At 45.9% G+C, this 18,851-nt stretch overlaps 1 protein-coding gene across 3 annotated transcripts in view; it reads left to right on the plus strand.

Annotated features, from left to right (window-relative positions):
* The window catches only part of CCDC149 (coiled-coil domain containing 149), a 106,670-nt gene that overhangs the window by 61,965 nt on the left and 25,854 nt on the right, over positions 1–18,851 (plus strand). For all 3 annotated transcript variants that reach the window (XM_070398573.1, XM_070398554.1, XM_070398563.1), the window contains exons 5-8: positions 13,690–13,806; positions 14,631–14,803; positions 15,587–15,659; positions 17,317–17,401. In XM_070398573.1, coding sequence (XP_070254674.1) covers positions 13,690–13,806; positions 14,631–14,803; positions 15,587–15,659; positions 17,317–17,401 — 448 coding nt within the window. The remainder of the gene's footprint in view (positions 1–13,689; positions 13,807–14,630; positions 14,804–15,586; positions 15,660–17,316; positions 17,402–18,851) is intronic.

Here is an 18,851-nt window from a genome sequence, read left to right on the forward strand (position 1 = left end):
TCTTGTTGATTTTTCCAGCCACATCGCTAACTGCTAATCTCCTCATCCTTCCACCCTTCAGCACTAATTCACATTCTTAGTTCCTAATCAGTAGACATTATTTGATAAATCCTTATAAAGGAATGGAATGGAATAAATGAATGAGTGAATGAATGAAATGAATGAATAAAGGGAGTGAAAAGAAGAGCAAAAACGTTCAAAAAAGGAAAAAGAATACAAGAAAATAAGTGGACTCACTGTCACTCTGGTTGTCAATAGTAACTCTCTTCAAGGGGCGAGGAACAGTTTAGAAATTTGGAGAAAGGAGCTAGAAAAGCAAATCGTTTGTTTCATCAGAGATAAACAACAAAACAAGACAAACCCAAGGCGTGAGACCTGGGGAAGGCCCGTGGAAAGCAGAGGGTTTGATGCTGAGCCGTGGTGGACGTGGTGGACTCAGGTAAGGTCCTGTTCATTGGCCAGCTCAAGAGCCGAAGCCTGTTAAAGTTTAGAAGACTTAATGACTGCTGCTGTTAGTCCCAACTCCCCACTTTCCAACAGAGGGCTGATGGAATCCTTTTATGAGCGGCCATTAAAGTGGAAGATTTTTATCTCCCAGTTGCCATTTTAACTGATGACCCTCATCCATATTTGGGAAGCCCAGCTTCTGGGTGTTAAGTACATTTAAGAAACAAGGTGATAGGAAATGACTTGCCTTGGATATTTTAAGGTAGACTAATTTTCCCATTTGTTCAGCTAGAGCCTGTAACCCCATGTGCCATAAAGCATTTTCAAACAGCCTCTTGAAAGATTTGTTGCCACCCTGGCTTACAAACAGCTTAGCACTCCTGTGGGGTTGGGGGCAGGGTTCTGGGACAATGGGGGTCCTGTGACCAAACACCCCCTGCCGTCCCTCTGAATAGTGCCCAAGAATTTCCCAGGGCTCCCAGGTGGACATACACCCCCAATCCAAACCAGATGAAAGGTGCGAGATGGGAAATCTACTAGATACCCTCCCCTGCCTTGATAATTCTAGTTCTGAAAGGTTAACGATGAAAGAGGAGGCCTATGGGGCTAGGAGGACACCCCCCCATGTCCGTCCCCCCACCCCCCCGCCACCAAATCACCCTGGGAAACTTGGTTTGTCAGTCTATAAGGAATAAGGACCAATTAATGATGTGGAAAGACCCAACGGCCCATGCGGGGCCTCAGGTCTGAAAGCAGCCCTCTGATGAATGGCTGCTCCCCTTCCTGCCCCAGGGTCTGCCGGCTTTCTGGTCTGGGCATTAGGAAAAGCGCAGGATCAGGGGAAGGGGACCTGGAGGAAGAAGGAGGATTCTGAGAATGTAAGGATTAGTAAGAGTCCATCAACAAAGCTAGCAGAGCACACCTGAATCGCCAATATCCAAAGGTGAGCGGGTGGGCCAGCTGGGTCTCCGAAAGAGGAAGCCTGGCTGGTTTCTCTTTGCTAATTTCCACAATGTAACTACTGATGCCATGACAAATGTCAGGCTCCCCAAGTGACATCACCAACCTTAGAGTTGGAAAGATTGGCCACTCCAGAAAGAGCCAGCTCCAGCATGCCCCTGGTTCTGCCAAGTGGCGTAGTGTAGGACAGCAGGTCTTTGAATAGTGTTTTGTTCAACTTCATTTTATTATAAAGTTAATGAGAAAAAAATTGGATCAACTGTTTCCAGTGGACTGGGTGTGCACCTTCCCAGGGAGACAGAGACCGGGACAAGAAGCCCAGCAGATGACCCCCCAGAACTCAGCCCTCCTCATCACCACTCCCGACTTTGCCAGCACCATCCTTACTGCTTTGGGGCAGAGTTCTGGAAGCTTCCTTGCATTTTGTGTGCCCCTAGTGCAGCAGTTCTCAACCTGTGGGTCGCGACCCCTTTGGCGGTCGAATGACCCTTTCACAGGGGTCGCCTAACACCATCCTGCATATCCGATATTTACATTATGATTCATAACAGTAGCAACATTACAGTTATGAAGTAGCAGCGAAAATAATTTTATGGTTGGGTCACAACATGAGGAACTGTATTTAAAGGGCCAGAAGGTTGAGAACCACTGCCCTAGTGGAATAAGCACCTAAAAGATACTCCAGGCCAGAACCAGTTTGGCTCAGTGGATAGAGCGTCGGCCTGCGGACTGAAAGGTCCCAGGTTCGATTCCAGTCAAGGGCATGTACCTGGGTTGCGGGCACATCCCCAGTAGGAGGTGTGCAGGAGGCAGCTGATCGATGTTTCTCTCTCATCGATGTTTCTAACTCTCTATCTCTCTCCCTTCCTCTCTGTAAAAAAATCAATAAAATATATTTTAAAAAAAAATAGATACTCCAGGAGCTGCAACTCATGTTCCCATGAAGACAGCCAGCAGCTGGTCTTCTTGTCCATTGGCTTTTGTTTTTCTTCCTTTTGCAGAGTCTGGCACTTTAGTGCAGAAGAACCATAGGGCGGTGCGAGGTTTTCCAAAGCAAGAAGGTTCAGGGGGCAGAGCTCCTGACAAGAGCATGCATTTGCACTTCCCGAGCCCCGCTGCCAGCTTAATGGAGCTGTTTGTGACATTCCATAAACCCCAGGTTTCGCCCTTAATAATGAGCTTTATGTTGCCCCAGCTGACGTCTTTCAGTGCCTCTGTTTTATCTGGTCTTGGCACCATAAAACAATGGAGCCCTTCTGTGACCGTACCTCTACTGACGTGGGACTTTGGATAGATCCAGCAAGCAAACCAATTAAGTCAAAGCCACGAGCCAGTAAAGACAGACCAGTGAGCATGCAGGTGACTAATTAAAGTAGACTTCACTAAAAAAAAAAAAAAAAAAAGAAAAGAAAAAGAGCCCGGCTGTGAATGTTTGTCATGGTCCAGGACGAGGGGCCAGGGAGCTCTTTGTAAACGGTTTCTCTTGATGCTTAAAGCTCAGAGATGTCCTGTCCTGCGGAAACCCCAATGAAGAAGGAGCTCTCATGGAAAGCTCTCACCTCAGGGCATTACAGAAATTACAGAGAACTGAAATGAGGGATAAGAGCCCTTCCCTCACTCCAGCCACATCATATCTCACTCGAACTGGGATCTTGACTGTGAACTACAGGTAGTGCTCAGCTGGGTCAGCGAGCAACTGGACTGGTTCAACATCCCCTAATGTTTTATTGGCAAATGAGTTAGTTGCATTTGGTCTCAGAGACCATCTTTGAGCCTGCCCTGGCTTATGTGAGCTTGTAGCCTTGATGGCCCATGAGACCAATACAGCACAGTTTTGGACCTTAATCCCGTAGACCATATGTTGTAATTACACTTCTTAGTAGAGAACTGGTTCTGAAAGAGATCTCTGCCCAAGATGGATCTTATAATAACCATGCTCAAAGTCTACTAAAGTAAAGAGAAATTGAAGCAGCTTTCACACTATTTGGTGGGATACTAAAGATTGTGGCTCTGGGAGCAGTGTATACTGAATTGTCTGAAGGTCGTTCAGGGCCTTCCTAGCTGTGTGATCTTGTGTCAGTTGCTTGACTTCTCTGTGCCTTAGTTGTTTTCATTGGTACAGTGGAGATAATAGTAGTACTTGCCTTATGGTAGGTGGTTCAGTTCATTTCAACACATCTTTATTGGGAACTTGACTACATGCTTTGGGAATAGGACAGTAGTGAGTCCCTGCTTTCATGGGGCTTCCATTGTAGTGGGGACTGATGGACAGTAAGCAAATAAATATTGCTATCATATGTCGGGATTGACCAGCAGATCCTGAGTGATGGGTGAATGATTACCCTGACACACGTTTCTGTGAAAGAGAGGGCTAAGGGACCGCCTGGCTAAAGGGACCAGACATATCTGTTCGCCTGCCTCTTTAGGCTTTTATTGTAGTAACAGCTTGAACTAAAATTAATTATTAGATACTAATAGCAGGGTAAGCATCCTTGAGAAGACACATGCGTCTGTAGTGTCTTTAAGCAAGGATGTTTTGAAGTCTAAATATAAAGATTTCAGTAAAATACCCCGGGTGCTCAGACTTGTTTGGAAAAGTCAAGGCATGGCCTTCCGCCTTCAGCAAGGCCCCCCTAGAGGCCCCCAACCTTTTGGAGATTCCTCCTTACAGACTTTCCAACCAAGTCCCATGCTTCCCCACAATCATTTTTTCTAGATTCTGAGATGCACAGCTTTCACATGTGAACACCTCTGACCTAGTCAGTTGTATCATGTAGTTACGATTGGCACTTTGTATTCTTTTTGGAGGTGCGTAATGGTGGGTCTCAAAGTTGATAGAGACTTATGTTTGATGAAATACAGTAGACCCTCCTTACCTGCGGTTTTGCTTTCCATAGTTTCAGTTACCTGTGGTCAGCTATGGTCCAAAAACATTAAATGGATAATTCCAGAAATAAAAAATTAATAAATTTTAAATTGAATGCGGTTCTGAGTATCGGGGTGAAATCTCCAGCCATCCCACTCCCTCCCGCAGGGACATGAATCATCCCTTTGTCCATCATCTCCGCATCACATACACTCCCCGCCCATCAGGCACTTAGTAGTCATCTCGGCTATCAGATCCTGATGTCACAGTACTTGTGCTTAAGTCACCTGTAGTTGACTTACTAATGGCCTCAAATGATAAGAGTATGATGCTAGCAATTTGGATATGTCAAAGAGAAGCTGTACACTGCTTCCTTTAAGTGGAAAGGTCTGTGTGTATAAGAAAAACCATGGTACATGTAGAGTTTGGTACTATCCGAAGTTTTGGGCAAACCCCAGCAGTCTTGAAATGTATCCCCCTCAGAGAAGGGGCACTGCTGCATGACGTACTGTGTCAGAAGGTGCTAAGTAAGTGCTAAGTAAAACACAGACTGTGTAGCGTGCAGCCTGGAGGAATGGGGGTGGTGGTGGGGGTGGTGGCATGGAATGGGGGCACTGTTTATATTGGAAAGGAGTATCTATCTAATCATGTGCAGCTCTGAAGGAACCATGGTGAGAGGTGGTCAAATAACCCGGGAAGAGGTGAGGAGACCCTGTAGGTGGAACTTGGGGTGGTAGAAGCCCAGCTTGGGGCCAGTGAGCCTTTTGTGAGAATGAAATAGCAGAAGTTATACAAAGCACAGAACACACTTCACAGTGGGGGCACTGTGCAGTATTGTTGTTATTGTGGAGGGAGACAGCATAGCAGAAACTCTAGAACCCTAGACGGCCAGGGTCTCATGCCTGGCCCTGCCATTGGTGAGGTTCGACGTGGGCAACTCACTCTGTCTGTGTGTCTCAGTTTCTCGCCTGAAATTGAAGATAGTATCAGCACCTCGTAGGGTGCTTGTTGGACTTACATGGGTTAACATGTGTAAGCACCCAGGACAGGGCCAGGCGGGTAGTTCTGTGCATGTGTTTGCTCTGAGTGTTGAGACTGAAACCTTGGGTGAGGGCTGCTCCTGAGCTGAGCAGGTCCTGGGTGAGGAGACCTGGCTTCAGAGCCCCCAGGGGGTTCTCAGCGATAGAGAGGGGAGGACAGTGTCTGCCTCCTGGAGTTGTGGGAAGCATCAAATGAGAGGTCCCTAATGTAAGGAGCTCTTGAGGCCCCTGGGAGAGCCAGACACTGCTCTGAGTGCCGAGCTATTTCAGCGCAGATGACAGGCAAGGCTCCTGCTGGGGGGCAGCTGACAGTGGGGAGCGCACACGCAGGTGAAGGCGGTCATGTCTGTGAGTACGATGAAGACAGCAGGGTAGGGCGGTGAAAGGAAGAGTACCTTGCAGGTAAAGAGCTTCTGTGATAGTGTCCAAGGAAGACGTGTCCGAGGAGGTGGCATTTAATCTTAGACCTGAAGGAGACAAAAGGATGGGCTCTGGGCAGACATGTGGGCAGGCTAATCCAAGGGCAGGGGAAGTGCAAAGGCCCCGAGACAAGCAGGAGCCTGGTGTATTCGAGGCACAGGGTGGCTGAAGAACAGAACAAGGGAGCGTTAGCCATGGGGTTGGAGGTGGGCTGGGAGCAGCTTATCCTCCGAAGGGCACAGGCATTCATTCTGGTGCAGTGAAAAGCCACTGAAAGCATCACGTGAAGGAAACTTCTAGCATGTTGTTTGGCCCAAATTGGGTGCTCATTAGCTGGGCAACATCGATATACACTAATGAATGTGTGCATGGTGATCTCCAGAGCCCTGGAGAGAGAAAGTGAAAACTGTTGGGTCTGTGTTGGTTTTTTGTGTGTGTATTTGTGTTTGTTTGTTTTTTAAGTGACAAATGCTTCTGTTTAAAGCTAGAACAGGACTAGAAATTTAGTCTCTGGTATACACAACAGAGTTGCCCACGTGGGACCTTTTAAGCTCTCGTGCTCAGTTTTATCGAGCGTCTCTCAGAAGTCAGGGCAGCGGGAGAGGGTGTGGAGAAAAGCAACAGGAAAAGTAAAGCTAGTCAGGGCCTTGTTGTTGTTTTTTTTAAAAATATATTTTATTGATTTTCTACAGAGAGGAAGGGAGAGAGATAGTTAGAAACATCAATGAGAGAGAAACATCCATCAGCTGCCTCCTGCACACTCCCTACTGAGGATGTGCCCGCAACCAAGGTACATGCCCGTGACTGGAATCGAACCTGGGACCTTTCAGTCCGCAGGCCGACGCTCTATCCACTGAGCCAAACTGGTTAGGGTGAGGGCCTTGTTAATTAAGCTGCCCGGAACAGCACTCTGCCCGACGAATGTTTAATAAGTGCCTTTTGGTGCTGACCTCTTCCTAGGTGAGCTGTTTGCATCCGTGTACAGGATTGGGGGTGAGGAAGGGCTAGCATCTGCATCCTTCAACAGTTCTCTCCTCTGACCCTCCCAGTGACCCTGGCAAATAGGCACTTTACACGAACTGTAACCAGACTAACTGTGACTGGGGATTTCACTTTCAAAGCTCTTCACCAACAATACAGTCAAGTCAACAGCGAGAGTTACATCAACATTGGTCCTTGCCTTTTAGCAGCAATTTTCAACCTTTTTCTTCTTGTGGCACGCATTAACTAATCACTAAAATTCTGAGGCACAGCAAAAAAAAAAAAAAAAAAGGTTTTGCTGATCTGACCCCAAAAATAGGTATAATTTTGATTCATTCACGACGGGCAGCTATTATTGTGTTGGCTGTTGTCATTTTTTTATTTGACAGCCGAAGGTGTTGCATGTTGTAAATATTCTTGCAACACACCGGTTGAAAATCACTGACTTATATCTTCATACTGAGAAGACGGAGGCCCCAGAGTTGGAGTTGTGCAGTGTACAGGCTGGGCAGCCATTCATAACTGCGCTCTCGACAGGGTCGCTTTAGCCTTAGTATAGACTGAATGTGCCCCCATGAGAGTCATCTGTTGAAGCCTAATCCCAGTGTGATGGCATTGGAGGTGGGGAGGTTAGATCATGATGGCCGGGCTCTTACCCCCGGGATTAGTGCTCATAAAAGAGACCCCAGTGAGCACTTTTGCTCCCTCGGCCACGTGAGCAAACAGCCACCCATGAACCAGGAAGCAGGCTCTCACCAGACACCAAGTCGGGGGGCACCTTGATGTTGGAGGTCCCAGCCTCCAGAACAATGTGAAATGTGTGTCTGTGTTTGTTAGGCCCCCAGTCTATGATATTCTGTTATAGCCGCTGGAATGGACTAAGATAATTCCCATTTTTAAAAAAAGTCCCCTGGGGCCCAGTGAGGTTTGATGGCTCCTGAGAAGGTGACTAGATCAGCAGAAGCAGGATCTGAGCGCAGATAGCACCTGGAGAGGAGTGCCTGCTCCTGCCACTGGCTCTGCCCCTCACTGTCTAGGGGGGAGATGGATTCAGGCAGATGACAGGAGGGGAGAGAGAATGGTGAAGACTGCGAGGGATGAAGCCTGAGAAGAGATCAGGGAAGGAGGGGGTCATTCCGAGCCAGGGGCCTTGAGGAGGACCCGAGTTTGAGTGGGGATTTGGACTCAATGGGCAGGTGGGGGATGGGCACCTAAGAGCCATTCGGCCCCTTCATTTCAAGTCCCTTCAGCCACATCCCAGCTGCAGCTGCGCCTCATCCATAAGCTGACGACTCACACCCATAATTCATTCATAAACGTTTATTTCCATCTAAGTCACCAAATGAATGCATCCGCTGATGGCAGTGCGCGCACGCCTAGGGCACTGAGCCACGTCCAGGGCTGGCGCTGGGAGGCGGGCTGAGCAGCTCTGACCCTATGTTTGTGGGAATTAAGCGCCCAGAGCAGTTGCTTCCTGGCCTTTTCCAAGAGGGGAAATCATCATCGCCTGGGGTCTACAGATAAGGCTGGTGTGGGGGCTCTGCTTTCTCCAGCTGGGGGCCTTTGTGGGAAACTTACGTGAAGGGTGATAATGGCCATCATCCCGATGATAGTGGTCACAGCAGCTCACATTATGGAGCACTTTTTCCGTTCCAGGGGCTGTGCTAAGTATCGCAGAGAAATCCCATCTTCTCTCATGTACCTAATCAGGTTCTGAAGTCAGCATGTGAGAGGCAGGAACTTGTGCTAGTCAAAATTCTTCTGATGGACCTTTAAATTTTCCATAAAGTTCAGGGCACATGGCCATGTGTAGAGCTGAACAGTGGTGTTCTATATAAATATGAACAGTATGATTTTGCCCGCCTCTCTGTCGGGGACACTGAAAGCTGGGGAGGGTAAAGTCACCCAATTTTTAAAACTTTTATTTCTCTCTCAGTCTTTCTTCTCTATCTCTTTCTTACTCCTCTTCCCCCTCACCCCATCTTTTTTTTTTTTTTGCCAAACACATATATTTGAATTCCCTAAGTCAAATGTGTATTTAGTAACAGTAAGAAGCTATATTACTGTTGTCATATTTTTACAGTGAAGGATGCTAAGGCTCAGAGACATCAAGGCACATGTTTGAGGTGGCACAGCTCACAGACTGTGGGGCCAGGAGGTGAACACCGAGGCAGTGGGACTCCAGGGCCTCTGAGCTGTCAGCTGGGAAGGCAGACCTCTTCCTGGGCCCTGCCAGTCCTGCTGTGTGGCCTCCGTGGGCCCCTTCGGCTGATTGCACTTGAGTGTCAAATCCAACTAATGATCCAGCTATCACCAACTTGGGCCTCACTTTAAAAATAAGTGTTTCAACCAGTCTAGCCCTGAGGTTTAATAGCCGATATGGTATGCACATTAAACACCAAATGATTGTTAACATATTTATTGAAGCTTAACAGGCATCCAGTATATAAACGATGACTCTCTTATATGGCTGTCAGACCTGAGTAAACATGTTTAATAATTAATTGGCATTAAGCAAACATAATTGTGTGATTCTAAATTAAGTGCTCAGTGAAGCGGATTGTGAATGGAAAACCACCGTGGTGTTTTATTACTTAAAGTTCAGGCCGCCAGTCTGGCTTTTCATATATCAAGAAAAGAGCCCCACTTTCCAAGTCATGTCACAGGCCTCCTGCTGCCTCAGACCACAAAAGGCAGAAGCCTACCTGTCCCTATGCCCTTTGATTTGAGAAAGCTTTTTTTATTTGGTTAGCTATTTTTCTTTTTGTATAGCCACTTGGGGTTCTGCAAGTCCTGAGCCAAGCGACTGTGTAACGTGAAAGAGTTCTCACAGATCAGCTTTCAGTTGATTAACCTTGCTATAAACTCCACCCCCCATACCCACCAGGCCCAATACAGTTGATTCTCATTATTTGCCATAGTTGTATTCTCTACAGTTGTTGCAAATGCTAAACTAACACATAGCTATTGCTCCTAGGAAAAATATAGGATTAGGTTTGTCAACCCTAAGAAAGAAGATACCTACCAAAAATGGCTCCTGTGGCTAACTGGGCTCAAATTTCAAAGCAGAACCTAGTAGCCATTTGTAAATAGGGAACTCTCACACAAGCCACACTTTATTTAACAAGAAGCCTGCATTAAACTGCCCAAACTGCCTGCTTTCACTGTGTTCCTGCCATCTGAGCCAGCCCTTATAAAGAAGTTCCTAGAATCCTGTTTTGACCAATAGAACTGAAGCATTTCCTGTCCAATTGGAGCTGTGCAGCTATATCTCCATTAGCATCTTCACTGACCAATCAGATTGTGCCTTTTAAACCAATCAAACTTCAAGGATTTGGAGTCCTCATTTGCATGAGGACAGACCAATTGGGGCCAGGATTGGAGACTTCTGTCTATATAAGCCAGCTTCCCTCTGGCTCAGGGAGAGAGAGCACTTTCTCACAGCCCGGTTGTATCACAGTTGAGCTCTTTGCACTGAATAAAGTTTCCTTCTTCACCACACCCCAGATTGGGGATTCCTGTTGACATCGAATTGGTGCCAACATTGCTTGACAGGTTTCTGTGAGCCTCTGGTCACAACATTTTTGTCAATGGATCAATACATAATCTTGATTTATGTGTGTTTTGTTTCTGCTTAAAGTCACATTTATTTAATGCATATTGTTGATTCATCAACATTGAACTCACAACCAATAGCACGTAATTTACTCTTGAATGAAGCTTAGCTAACACACGTTATTTTCTCTGTGAGACACATCACAGCCTTCTTGTGCTTAGGAACATTAGATAGCACTTCAGCATTATGCATGGGGGCCATTTTAAACAGGAAAAAAAATGCAGAAAAATGCGGCACTAAATAGACCACGGAAAGGATACTTGTGTAGAGAGCTAAGCAAGGGCAGAGCATTGCCTCTTTCAACCTCAGCTGGGAGCCAGGCTGATAGACAACGCACATTTTTTGCAACTCTGCACTTGTTCACCCATGCCCATGCAGGATTTAGAAGTGCCACGGGTGTTGATTTTGAAGTTACAAATAAATTTGGGCAAATTTGAAAATACAGAATCCTTGACTAATGTGGCTCGACTGTGATCAGATTCCATCAAGCACAGCTGTCTGTGTATAGCCTCTGCCAGGTCTTCTCTAAGCTGTTCTGCTGTCTGAAACATTGTCTGCCAAACCCCAATGATGCTTTAGCACAGTGGTTCTCAACCTTCTGGCCCTTTAAATACAATTCCTCATGTTGTGGTGACCCCCAAACATAAAATTATTTTCGTTGCTACTTCATAACTGTAATTTTGCTACTGTTATGAATCGTAATGTAAATATCTGATATGCAGGATGGTCTTAGGTGACCTCTGTGAAAGGTTTGTTCGACCGCCAAAGGGGTCGCGACCCACAGGTTGAGAACCGCTGCTTTAGCACATAGTAGGTGCACAATAAATATATGTCCAGTTCAACTGAGTAGTTTTTAAATAAGGAACCCAAGCTGATGTCATTTGAAAATGCTCTTCACTTTTCTCCAGTCATCATTTCTTTTCCAAGTTTGTTATTATTTCAATCTACTTAATATTCTACTTTGCTTTTTAACTTTCCCCTGCCCCTAAATCCTTCAGAGACTTGAAAGTAAAGCCATTTCCTCTACTGGCAACTAATCCCTCAAGATTCATTGGAAGGAACAAGGAAAAGTGTGTCCCAAGCAGGCACTGCTGGCGAGTGGGATCTGTGTGACAGGGAAAAACTGTCCCCAGGATCTCATCCATATATGAAGCCCATCCACACACACCCTACAGGGAGGCCGGGGAGTCAGGCTTACAACCTTTTTAGAAGAAGCATCTGGAAGCAGTACTGTAACTTTTAAAAGTCACTGTAATGGCAACCTGCCTGGCACTAATGGGAACATAAGGGATCCTCTGGGACCACTGCATCTTCCTGGTCTCACAGAGTTCCCACTGTGGCCCTACCTGGAGGTTTGGCGCTGCCTGTGAAGGTTGGCCCTGAAGTCTGGGGAAGCTATGCATTCTGTGGGGATCCTTGGGAAAATTGCATTTCTGAGGACTGGAATTATATCCGTAGGGATTTACAAACATATGTTATGAAAGTCATGCATAGTTATTTTAAAAGTTAGGGAAATACAAGTGTTAGCAAGGATGTGGAGAAAAGGGAACCCTCATGTACTGTTGGTGGAAATGCAGGCCGGTGTAGCCACTGTGGAAAACAGTATGGAGTTACTTACTTTAAAAAATAAAAAAATGGAACTGCCTTATAACCCAGTAATTACACTTCTGGGAATGTATCCGAAGAAACCCAAAACACTGATTTGAAAGAATATATGCATTTTACAATAGCCAAGCTATGGAAGCAACCCAAGTATCCATCAATATATAAGTGAATAAAAAAGCAGTGATACATATATACAATGGAATATTACTCAGCCATTAAAAAGGAATGAAATCTTACCATTTGTGACAACATGGATGGACCTAGAGGGTATTATGCTACGTGAAGTAGGTTAGTCAGAGATAGACAAATGCCTATGACTTCACTTATATGTGGAATCTAAAGAACAATATAAGTGAACAAACAATACAGAGTATAGACTGATGGTTGAAAGGGAAGAGGGCTTAGAGGACTGGGTGAAAAAGGTGAAGAGTATGAGAAGTATAGATTTGTAGTTAAAACATAGTCTCAGGATGTAAAGTACAGCACAGGGCAGTGATGGCGAACCTATGACATGCGTGTCAGAGGTGACATGCGAACTCATGGTTTTGGTTGATTTTTCTTTGTTAAATGGTATTTAAATATATAAAATAAATATTAAAAATATAAGTCTTTGTTTTACTATGGTTGCAAATGTCAAAAAATTTCTATATGTGACACAGCACCAGAGTTAAGTTAGGGTTTTTCAAAATGCTGACACGCCGAGCTCAAAAGGTTCGCCATCACTGGCATAGGGAATATAGTAAATAATATTGTAACAACTGTATATCGTGCCAGGTTGGCATTGGAAATATGGTGGGGAGGGAACACTTTGTGAAGTATCTGAATATCTAACCACTCACTATGCTGTACACCTGAAACTAAAACAAAATAATATTGAATGTAAACTGTAATTGAAAACATTTTTAAAATTAAAAACAAAATAAAACAAAGAAAAGAGCAGCATACACAGTCTCACCATCACCTAAACATGTTCGTAATTTGATATATTTGGTAATATTTTTCTTTTTTATTTGTCTATCTCAGTATAATTTTAGTCCTGCATATGAAAGTTAGTAATCTGCTTTCCCCCCTCCACTTAACATGGCATTCTAAACATGTCAGTAGGATTACATAGTTCACATCACCCTTATTTAAAACAGCTACAAAGAAGCCCCTTGATTGATTGCATTATAGTTTGCTAACAATTCCACTATTGTTAGAGGCTGTTCTAGTTTGTTTACCCTTTCTATAAATAACACTGCAATCTACTTTTTCTTTTTTCCTAAAGCTAGTCCCTGTCTGGGATTATTCTTAGCCCAGATTGTCAGAAGTTAAGTTACTGGATCATTAGGTTGGGACATTTTTAAGGCTCTTGATAATATGGCCTCATTGTTGGGAGTGTGGAAGCATGCTCATCTCAGCATGTGCTATCATTTCTTTTAAATTTCTGCTAAGTTTAAAAGAAACCCAGAGTTGGTTTCCTCACCAGGGCCGTGCTACACAGGACTTCCACCTTCAAATGCCCAGGCCTGTGTTTCTACAGCCTTGTACCATGCATACATGTGTATGTGCATGCGTGGACAAAATACAATATATTTCTAAAAACTTATGATATTGGCAAGAAATTTCTTTGTCTTCTGCTTTCCCCCGGCATTTCTTGAAAACCTTTCAAAACTTTCTGCCTGGTGTGCTTGGGTTGGTTTGTTTGTTTGTTTGATCTACTCATTTTAACTCTCTCCCTCTCTTTCTCCCTTTCCTACTAATGGAAAATGCAGCTCTTGAGGATGACAATTGCCAAACAGAGGCTTGGAGATGAAGAAATCGGTGTGCGGCACTTTGCAGCCCATGAGCGCGAAGACCTGGTTCAGCAGCTGGAGAGAGCGAAGGAGCAGGTATTGCTAACATCCGTTCATAGCAGGAGGTGGATTTGCACAGCTGGACACAACACAAAGAGTGGACCGTGTCCCTGTTGCCCAGAGGGTGTGAGGTGTCTGGGATGCAGGTCAGAGGAGGAAGGAGGATGCCAGCCCAGTGCTTTTCCTTCCTGGGTACTCCCCCAGGTCGCCTCTGTGTTTCTGGCTTCCAGCAGGTCTGCTCTGTGACTTTGGATACCATTGTTCTGAGCACAATTAGAAACTCCCCCCCCCCCCCCCCCCCCCCTTACCCAGGATAGACAAGGAGAGAACAAAACGTGACAAACTGGCCTTAATTTGCAAGTTTCCGCTCAAATGCTGAGCAGTGCTTTTTAGGCAAAATCTCAACGGGTACAGAGTCCTAGTTAGGGAACAGCTAAGAGAGCCCAGACTTGCTTTCCTTCTCTTGCTAATTGGTTTTGAAGAGCAGAACACGATTTCTGGGCCTAGAGTGGCTTGAAAAAGCCTGTGTTTGTAAGACACTGGCTGCTGTTCCCAGCGTCGGGATTTGGCCTCTCCGAGCCTCTGATTTCAGGGCACGCTGCCCGTTGGTAAGGGATCGGTTCTGTTTCTCCAAGCCAGAGCACCCCTCCCACCTTAGACAGAGGAAGTGTCTGGCAGGACGCCGGCCCCTTCCTTTTAGCTTTGATCGTATTCCAGTGAGTGGCTCTTACGGTTTTACAGCGTGCGGGTCGTCTTATGCGCTCTCTAAAAATCAGTCAGCCTCGCAGAAAGCTCCATCGCTGGCCATAAAGCGGGTGCCTGAAGAACATCTTGAGGAAGGGCGCTTCCTTTGGTTTCAGATTGAGTCTCTGGAGCATGACCTGCAGGCCTCTGTGGATGAGCTTCAGGATGTGAAGGAGGAGCGGTCTTCCTACCAGGACAAGGTAGAGAGGCTCAACCAGGAGCTAAACCACATCCTGGGCGGCCATGAGAACCGCATCATTGACGTGGACGCCCTGTGCATGGAGAACAGGCAAGTGGCCGGGCCGGGCCTGCCAGCAGGTAGAATGCTGGCTCACCACCGGCCTGCGGGCTAGGAGTTATTTGCAGCCCTATTCACATTTGAGAGAATTGCCTTACAATGAAGGAACATCACAATCTCCCCTGCCCTCCCCGCCCACCCGCCCCCCCCTCCCGCCACACACACACACACACACACACACACAATAATATTAATGTCACAGATTAGTAGTAAATGTCAGAAAGAAGCACCACACACCTGCATGCCCACGTGTGCCCCTTCCTCTACCTCCCCCACCCACCCAATTGGGGGAGAGGGCAGGGAGCCAGTGAAAGCTGCCTGTTATTGCTATCAAGGAGAGAGAAAAGAATGAGAAAATAAATTGAGAAATTCCCTGAGCTGCTTCTTTTCCCCGAGGCAAATTTCAGTGTGTGTATGTGTCTAACTCAATGTTATGTCTGGTGTTGCTTCTTCCCGCCTGCCTTCCCAGTGGAATCATCTTAATGAGAATTATGTGAAAAGCGGGTGGCTATCCCTTAGGGGATCTCTGCACGGGGCTCTTCTGAAGCGGGGTTTCTGTGATTTGGGCATATTTGACCTTGATCGCAGCCACTTAAGCAGAGGTCGCACAGACACACTTTTCTCCCCTCCCTTCGGTGGTGACAGGCATTGTATGTAAAAGATGGCTCTTGAGGCAGGTGCTTTTTTCCTCCTCTCCTATGTGAATGTATGTTTTTTTGTTTTGGTTTGGTTTTCTTGCCCCCAAACACTTTCTAGTTGTATTTGTTTTTCCAGGTACCTTCAAGAGAGACTAAAGCAACTTCATGAAGAGGTCAACCTCTTGAAATCCAACATTGCCAAATACAAGGTAGCAGAACCATGGCGATGGCATTGGCGATTCCATTGCACATCTAAATGCCATCCTATTTCATTGTCTTTTATGTGCCAAAGATATCTTAGTGCCTGCCTGCCCTCCCAGGGAGAGGCCCATAAGAGCTTTCACCGAGGTAACTGATGAGAATTAAACCCGAGACAACAAAACAGCTTTTGCGAGAGTTCCTTCATTGCTGTTACCAGGACGGGGCACACGGAGACCCCAGAATCCAGACACGGCCCCTTGACAGCCTTGGTCGGTCCATACGACCTCAGGCTTCTTACCTGGCTTTTCTAGAAACAGTTCTGTCACCAGATGCTATTGGTCTCATCATTGTCCCTAAGAAAATGGTTTCCGAGCGACGGAGAAACAAAGATTAGGAAGTCACAATCCAGACCACAGTGTTCACGTCACCCTGAAAGGACAGGGTGCCTAAGTTCTCCCTGCTGTTATTTCGTCTCATTCCAGCACCATTAGTTTGATAATATCTATTTCTGCAGATGTTACTTGTAAGTGTTATAATTAGAGAAATCTCCTGGGTTTCTCTGCTTTGAAAATAGATTGATTTCCCTTGCTGAGGGGGAAGCTTTACAGCAGTCTAGATGCTTGGGGGAGAGAGCCTTCTCATTTTCCTGGCTTTTGACGTGGGCTTTTTTCTCAGAAATCTCCATGCTGTTCCTCTTTTCCGTTCTGTGGGGGCCACACGTTAGTTTATACCCGTCTATATATACACATGCAGCCGAAGAAGAATGCAGCTTTAAAGATGTATAATTAATACATAACTTTAAAATATGCACGAATGCATTCAAGAACATGTATTCTGCTCTTCTATGTGCCAAGCACTGGCTGTATAGTACATATCAGTTTTTTTATTAACGGAATTATTTAGGTATAATTTGGTTCCTTGTTCTTTTTTTACACATATTTTTATTGATTTCAGAGAGGAAGGGAGAGTGGGAGAAACATCAGTGATGTGAGAGAATCATTGATCAGCTGCATCCTGCATGCCTCCCACCGGGGATCCAACCCACAACCTGGGCATGTGCCCTGACCCAGGGAATTGAACCGTGATCTCCTGGTTCATAGGTTGATGCTCAATCACTGAGCCACACTAGCTAGGCAGTACATATCCATTTCAATGTAAGAGTCTCTTCTCGGAATGACATTTAGGTGGCACCTGTGCACTTCCCTTTCTGTGCCCACGGCAGGTATCACTGATTGGCTGTGGCTCTTTTTCCAGTCCAACCACGGAATCCTTCCAAATACCACCAACTACTTCTGGGCCTCGGTACATGAAAGTGAACCTGTTCTCCACCTCCTGTCTGTTCGGAAGGGTTTTCATAACCAGTGGCTTCACACATGAGGCTGAGATCTGATCATTTAACAAATATGCATTGAGTGCCTTTTCTCTTTGGGAGAGGGAAATTGCTTTCATTCTGCCAGGCACCCACTTTTTAAAAACCTCTTTCCCGGGACCATAAAACCCCAACCCTTTGGCAGGGACTCGGAGCTTGAACAAGTGGGCCAGCCTCGGGGGTTTGCTAAGGGTTCTTGGGAGCTGAACTGGGAGGATGCGACTAAACGTAACGAGGTATTTTTCCATGATTGGCTTTTCTGACAGGTTTTTCTTTTTCTCCCAATCCTGCTGTAGAATGCTCTCGAGAGACGGAAGAACACCAAAGGCCAGGGCAGATCCAGCAGCAGTGCTCTGACAGGCGTTCTCTCTGCAAAGCAAGGTAGGGCTTGTTCTCAGGGGGGACCCCTCGGACCCCAGAATGCTAGAGCTGTCAATCACATCTCGTTTTGTAGACCAGGAACCGAGCTGACCCTTGGAAACTTCCGCCTGCATCAGAATTCCCTGGCGGGCTCCTTAGAACACAGATTACTGGGTTCCTGATTTAGTAGGCCTGGGGTGGGCCCTGGGGATCGGCATTTCTGAAAAATCCCCAGGTGAGGATGATGCTTGGTTGGGGGGCCCTGCTTTAGGAACCTCCGCCTTAGAGGTTTTCCTAATAACTGGCCCTCATCTGTGTCCTTTCCCCGGCCCTGTGCTCTTCTTTCCTTCTCTGATCACCAGCGTAGCATCTCCGAGTACATGTTGCAGCCTCATCGAATTTCCCTTTTTCCTGGCCTCTTTGAATAGAAGTCTCGGAGCTGCTGGAATCATTTTATCATGGAGCATATGCCTTTTTCAAGGAAGCTTGTATTGGTTGCAATTTTGTTTCTCCTCCCTGTCAATTCCCATGAAAAATAATGGTCTTCCGGGAACCATCCAGGGGGACAAATAGCAGAGAGCTTGCTTCTGACGCTTACGATCTGGGGACTCAGTTTTAATCGTAAGCCTTGGGTTGAACATGTGCGATTGGCCCACATTCGGGTCATTGGCAGTGCAGATGGCAACAATCAGATGGCAGTCTTAATCAGAGCGAGGGTGGCGTGGAAAAAAAAAATGCTGACTCTCCAGCTTAACTAACACCCAAGGCACTTTTCCAAGCAACTTTTTTCTTTATTCTACTAGAAAAGGACACCCTAGATTTTTTTTTATAAATTTTTAAAAAATATATATTTTTATTGATTTCAGAGGGGAAGGGAGAGGGAGAGAGAGATAGAAACATCAATGATGAGAGAGAATCATTGATTGGCTGCCTCCTGCACACCCCCTACTGGGGACCGAGCCCGCAACCTGGGCATGTGCCCTTGACCTGAATCGAACCTAGAGGATCCTTCAGTTTGCAGGCCAACGCTCTATCCACTGAGCCAAACTAGCTAGGGCCAGATTTTTAAAAAAATTTTTTTAAAGAAAACTCCAATACTCTATAGAAATGTGGAGTAGCCCGTCTACATTTAGCTTTGGATACTCTTGATGCATAGCGTCTTTGAGTGCTGAGACCAGTCTTACCACTGCCGCGGGGCATGCCAGCCACACTCAAACACCGCCGCCAAGCAGCAAATCTGGGCAACCTTTGCTAATAAGCGTTGGGCAACCTATTACGAGCCTTAAACTGGTAACTAGAGACCTATGCAGACATTTTGCTTCAAGAAAGTTCTTCCTACATTAGTTATAATAAAAAACATTGGAAACAACATTTATTTATTGTAGATCTGTATATGAACTACGAAGCAGCTCTTACGTTTTATTTAAGGAGATACTCAAGATGAGACATCAAGTTAAGTGAAAAGAGCAGA

This window comes from Myotis yumanensis, unplaced genomic scaffold (assembly GCF_028538775.1).
Source record: "Myotis yumanensis isolate MYYU_CA2020_CCGP unplaced genomic scaffold, mMyoYum1.0.hap1 SCAF_1, whole genome shotgun sequence".
Classification (NCBI taxonomy): Eukaryota; Metazoa; Chordata; class Mammalia; order Chiroptera; family Vespertilionidae; genus Myotis; species Myotis yumanensis.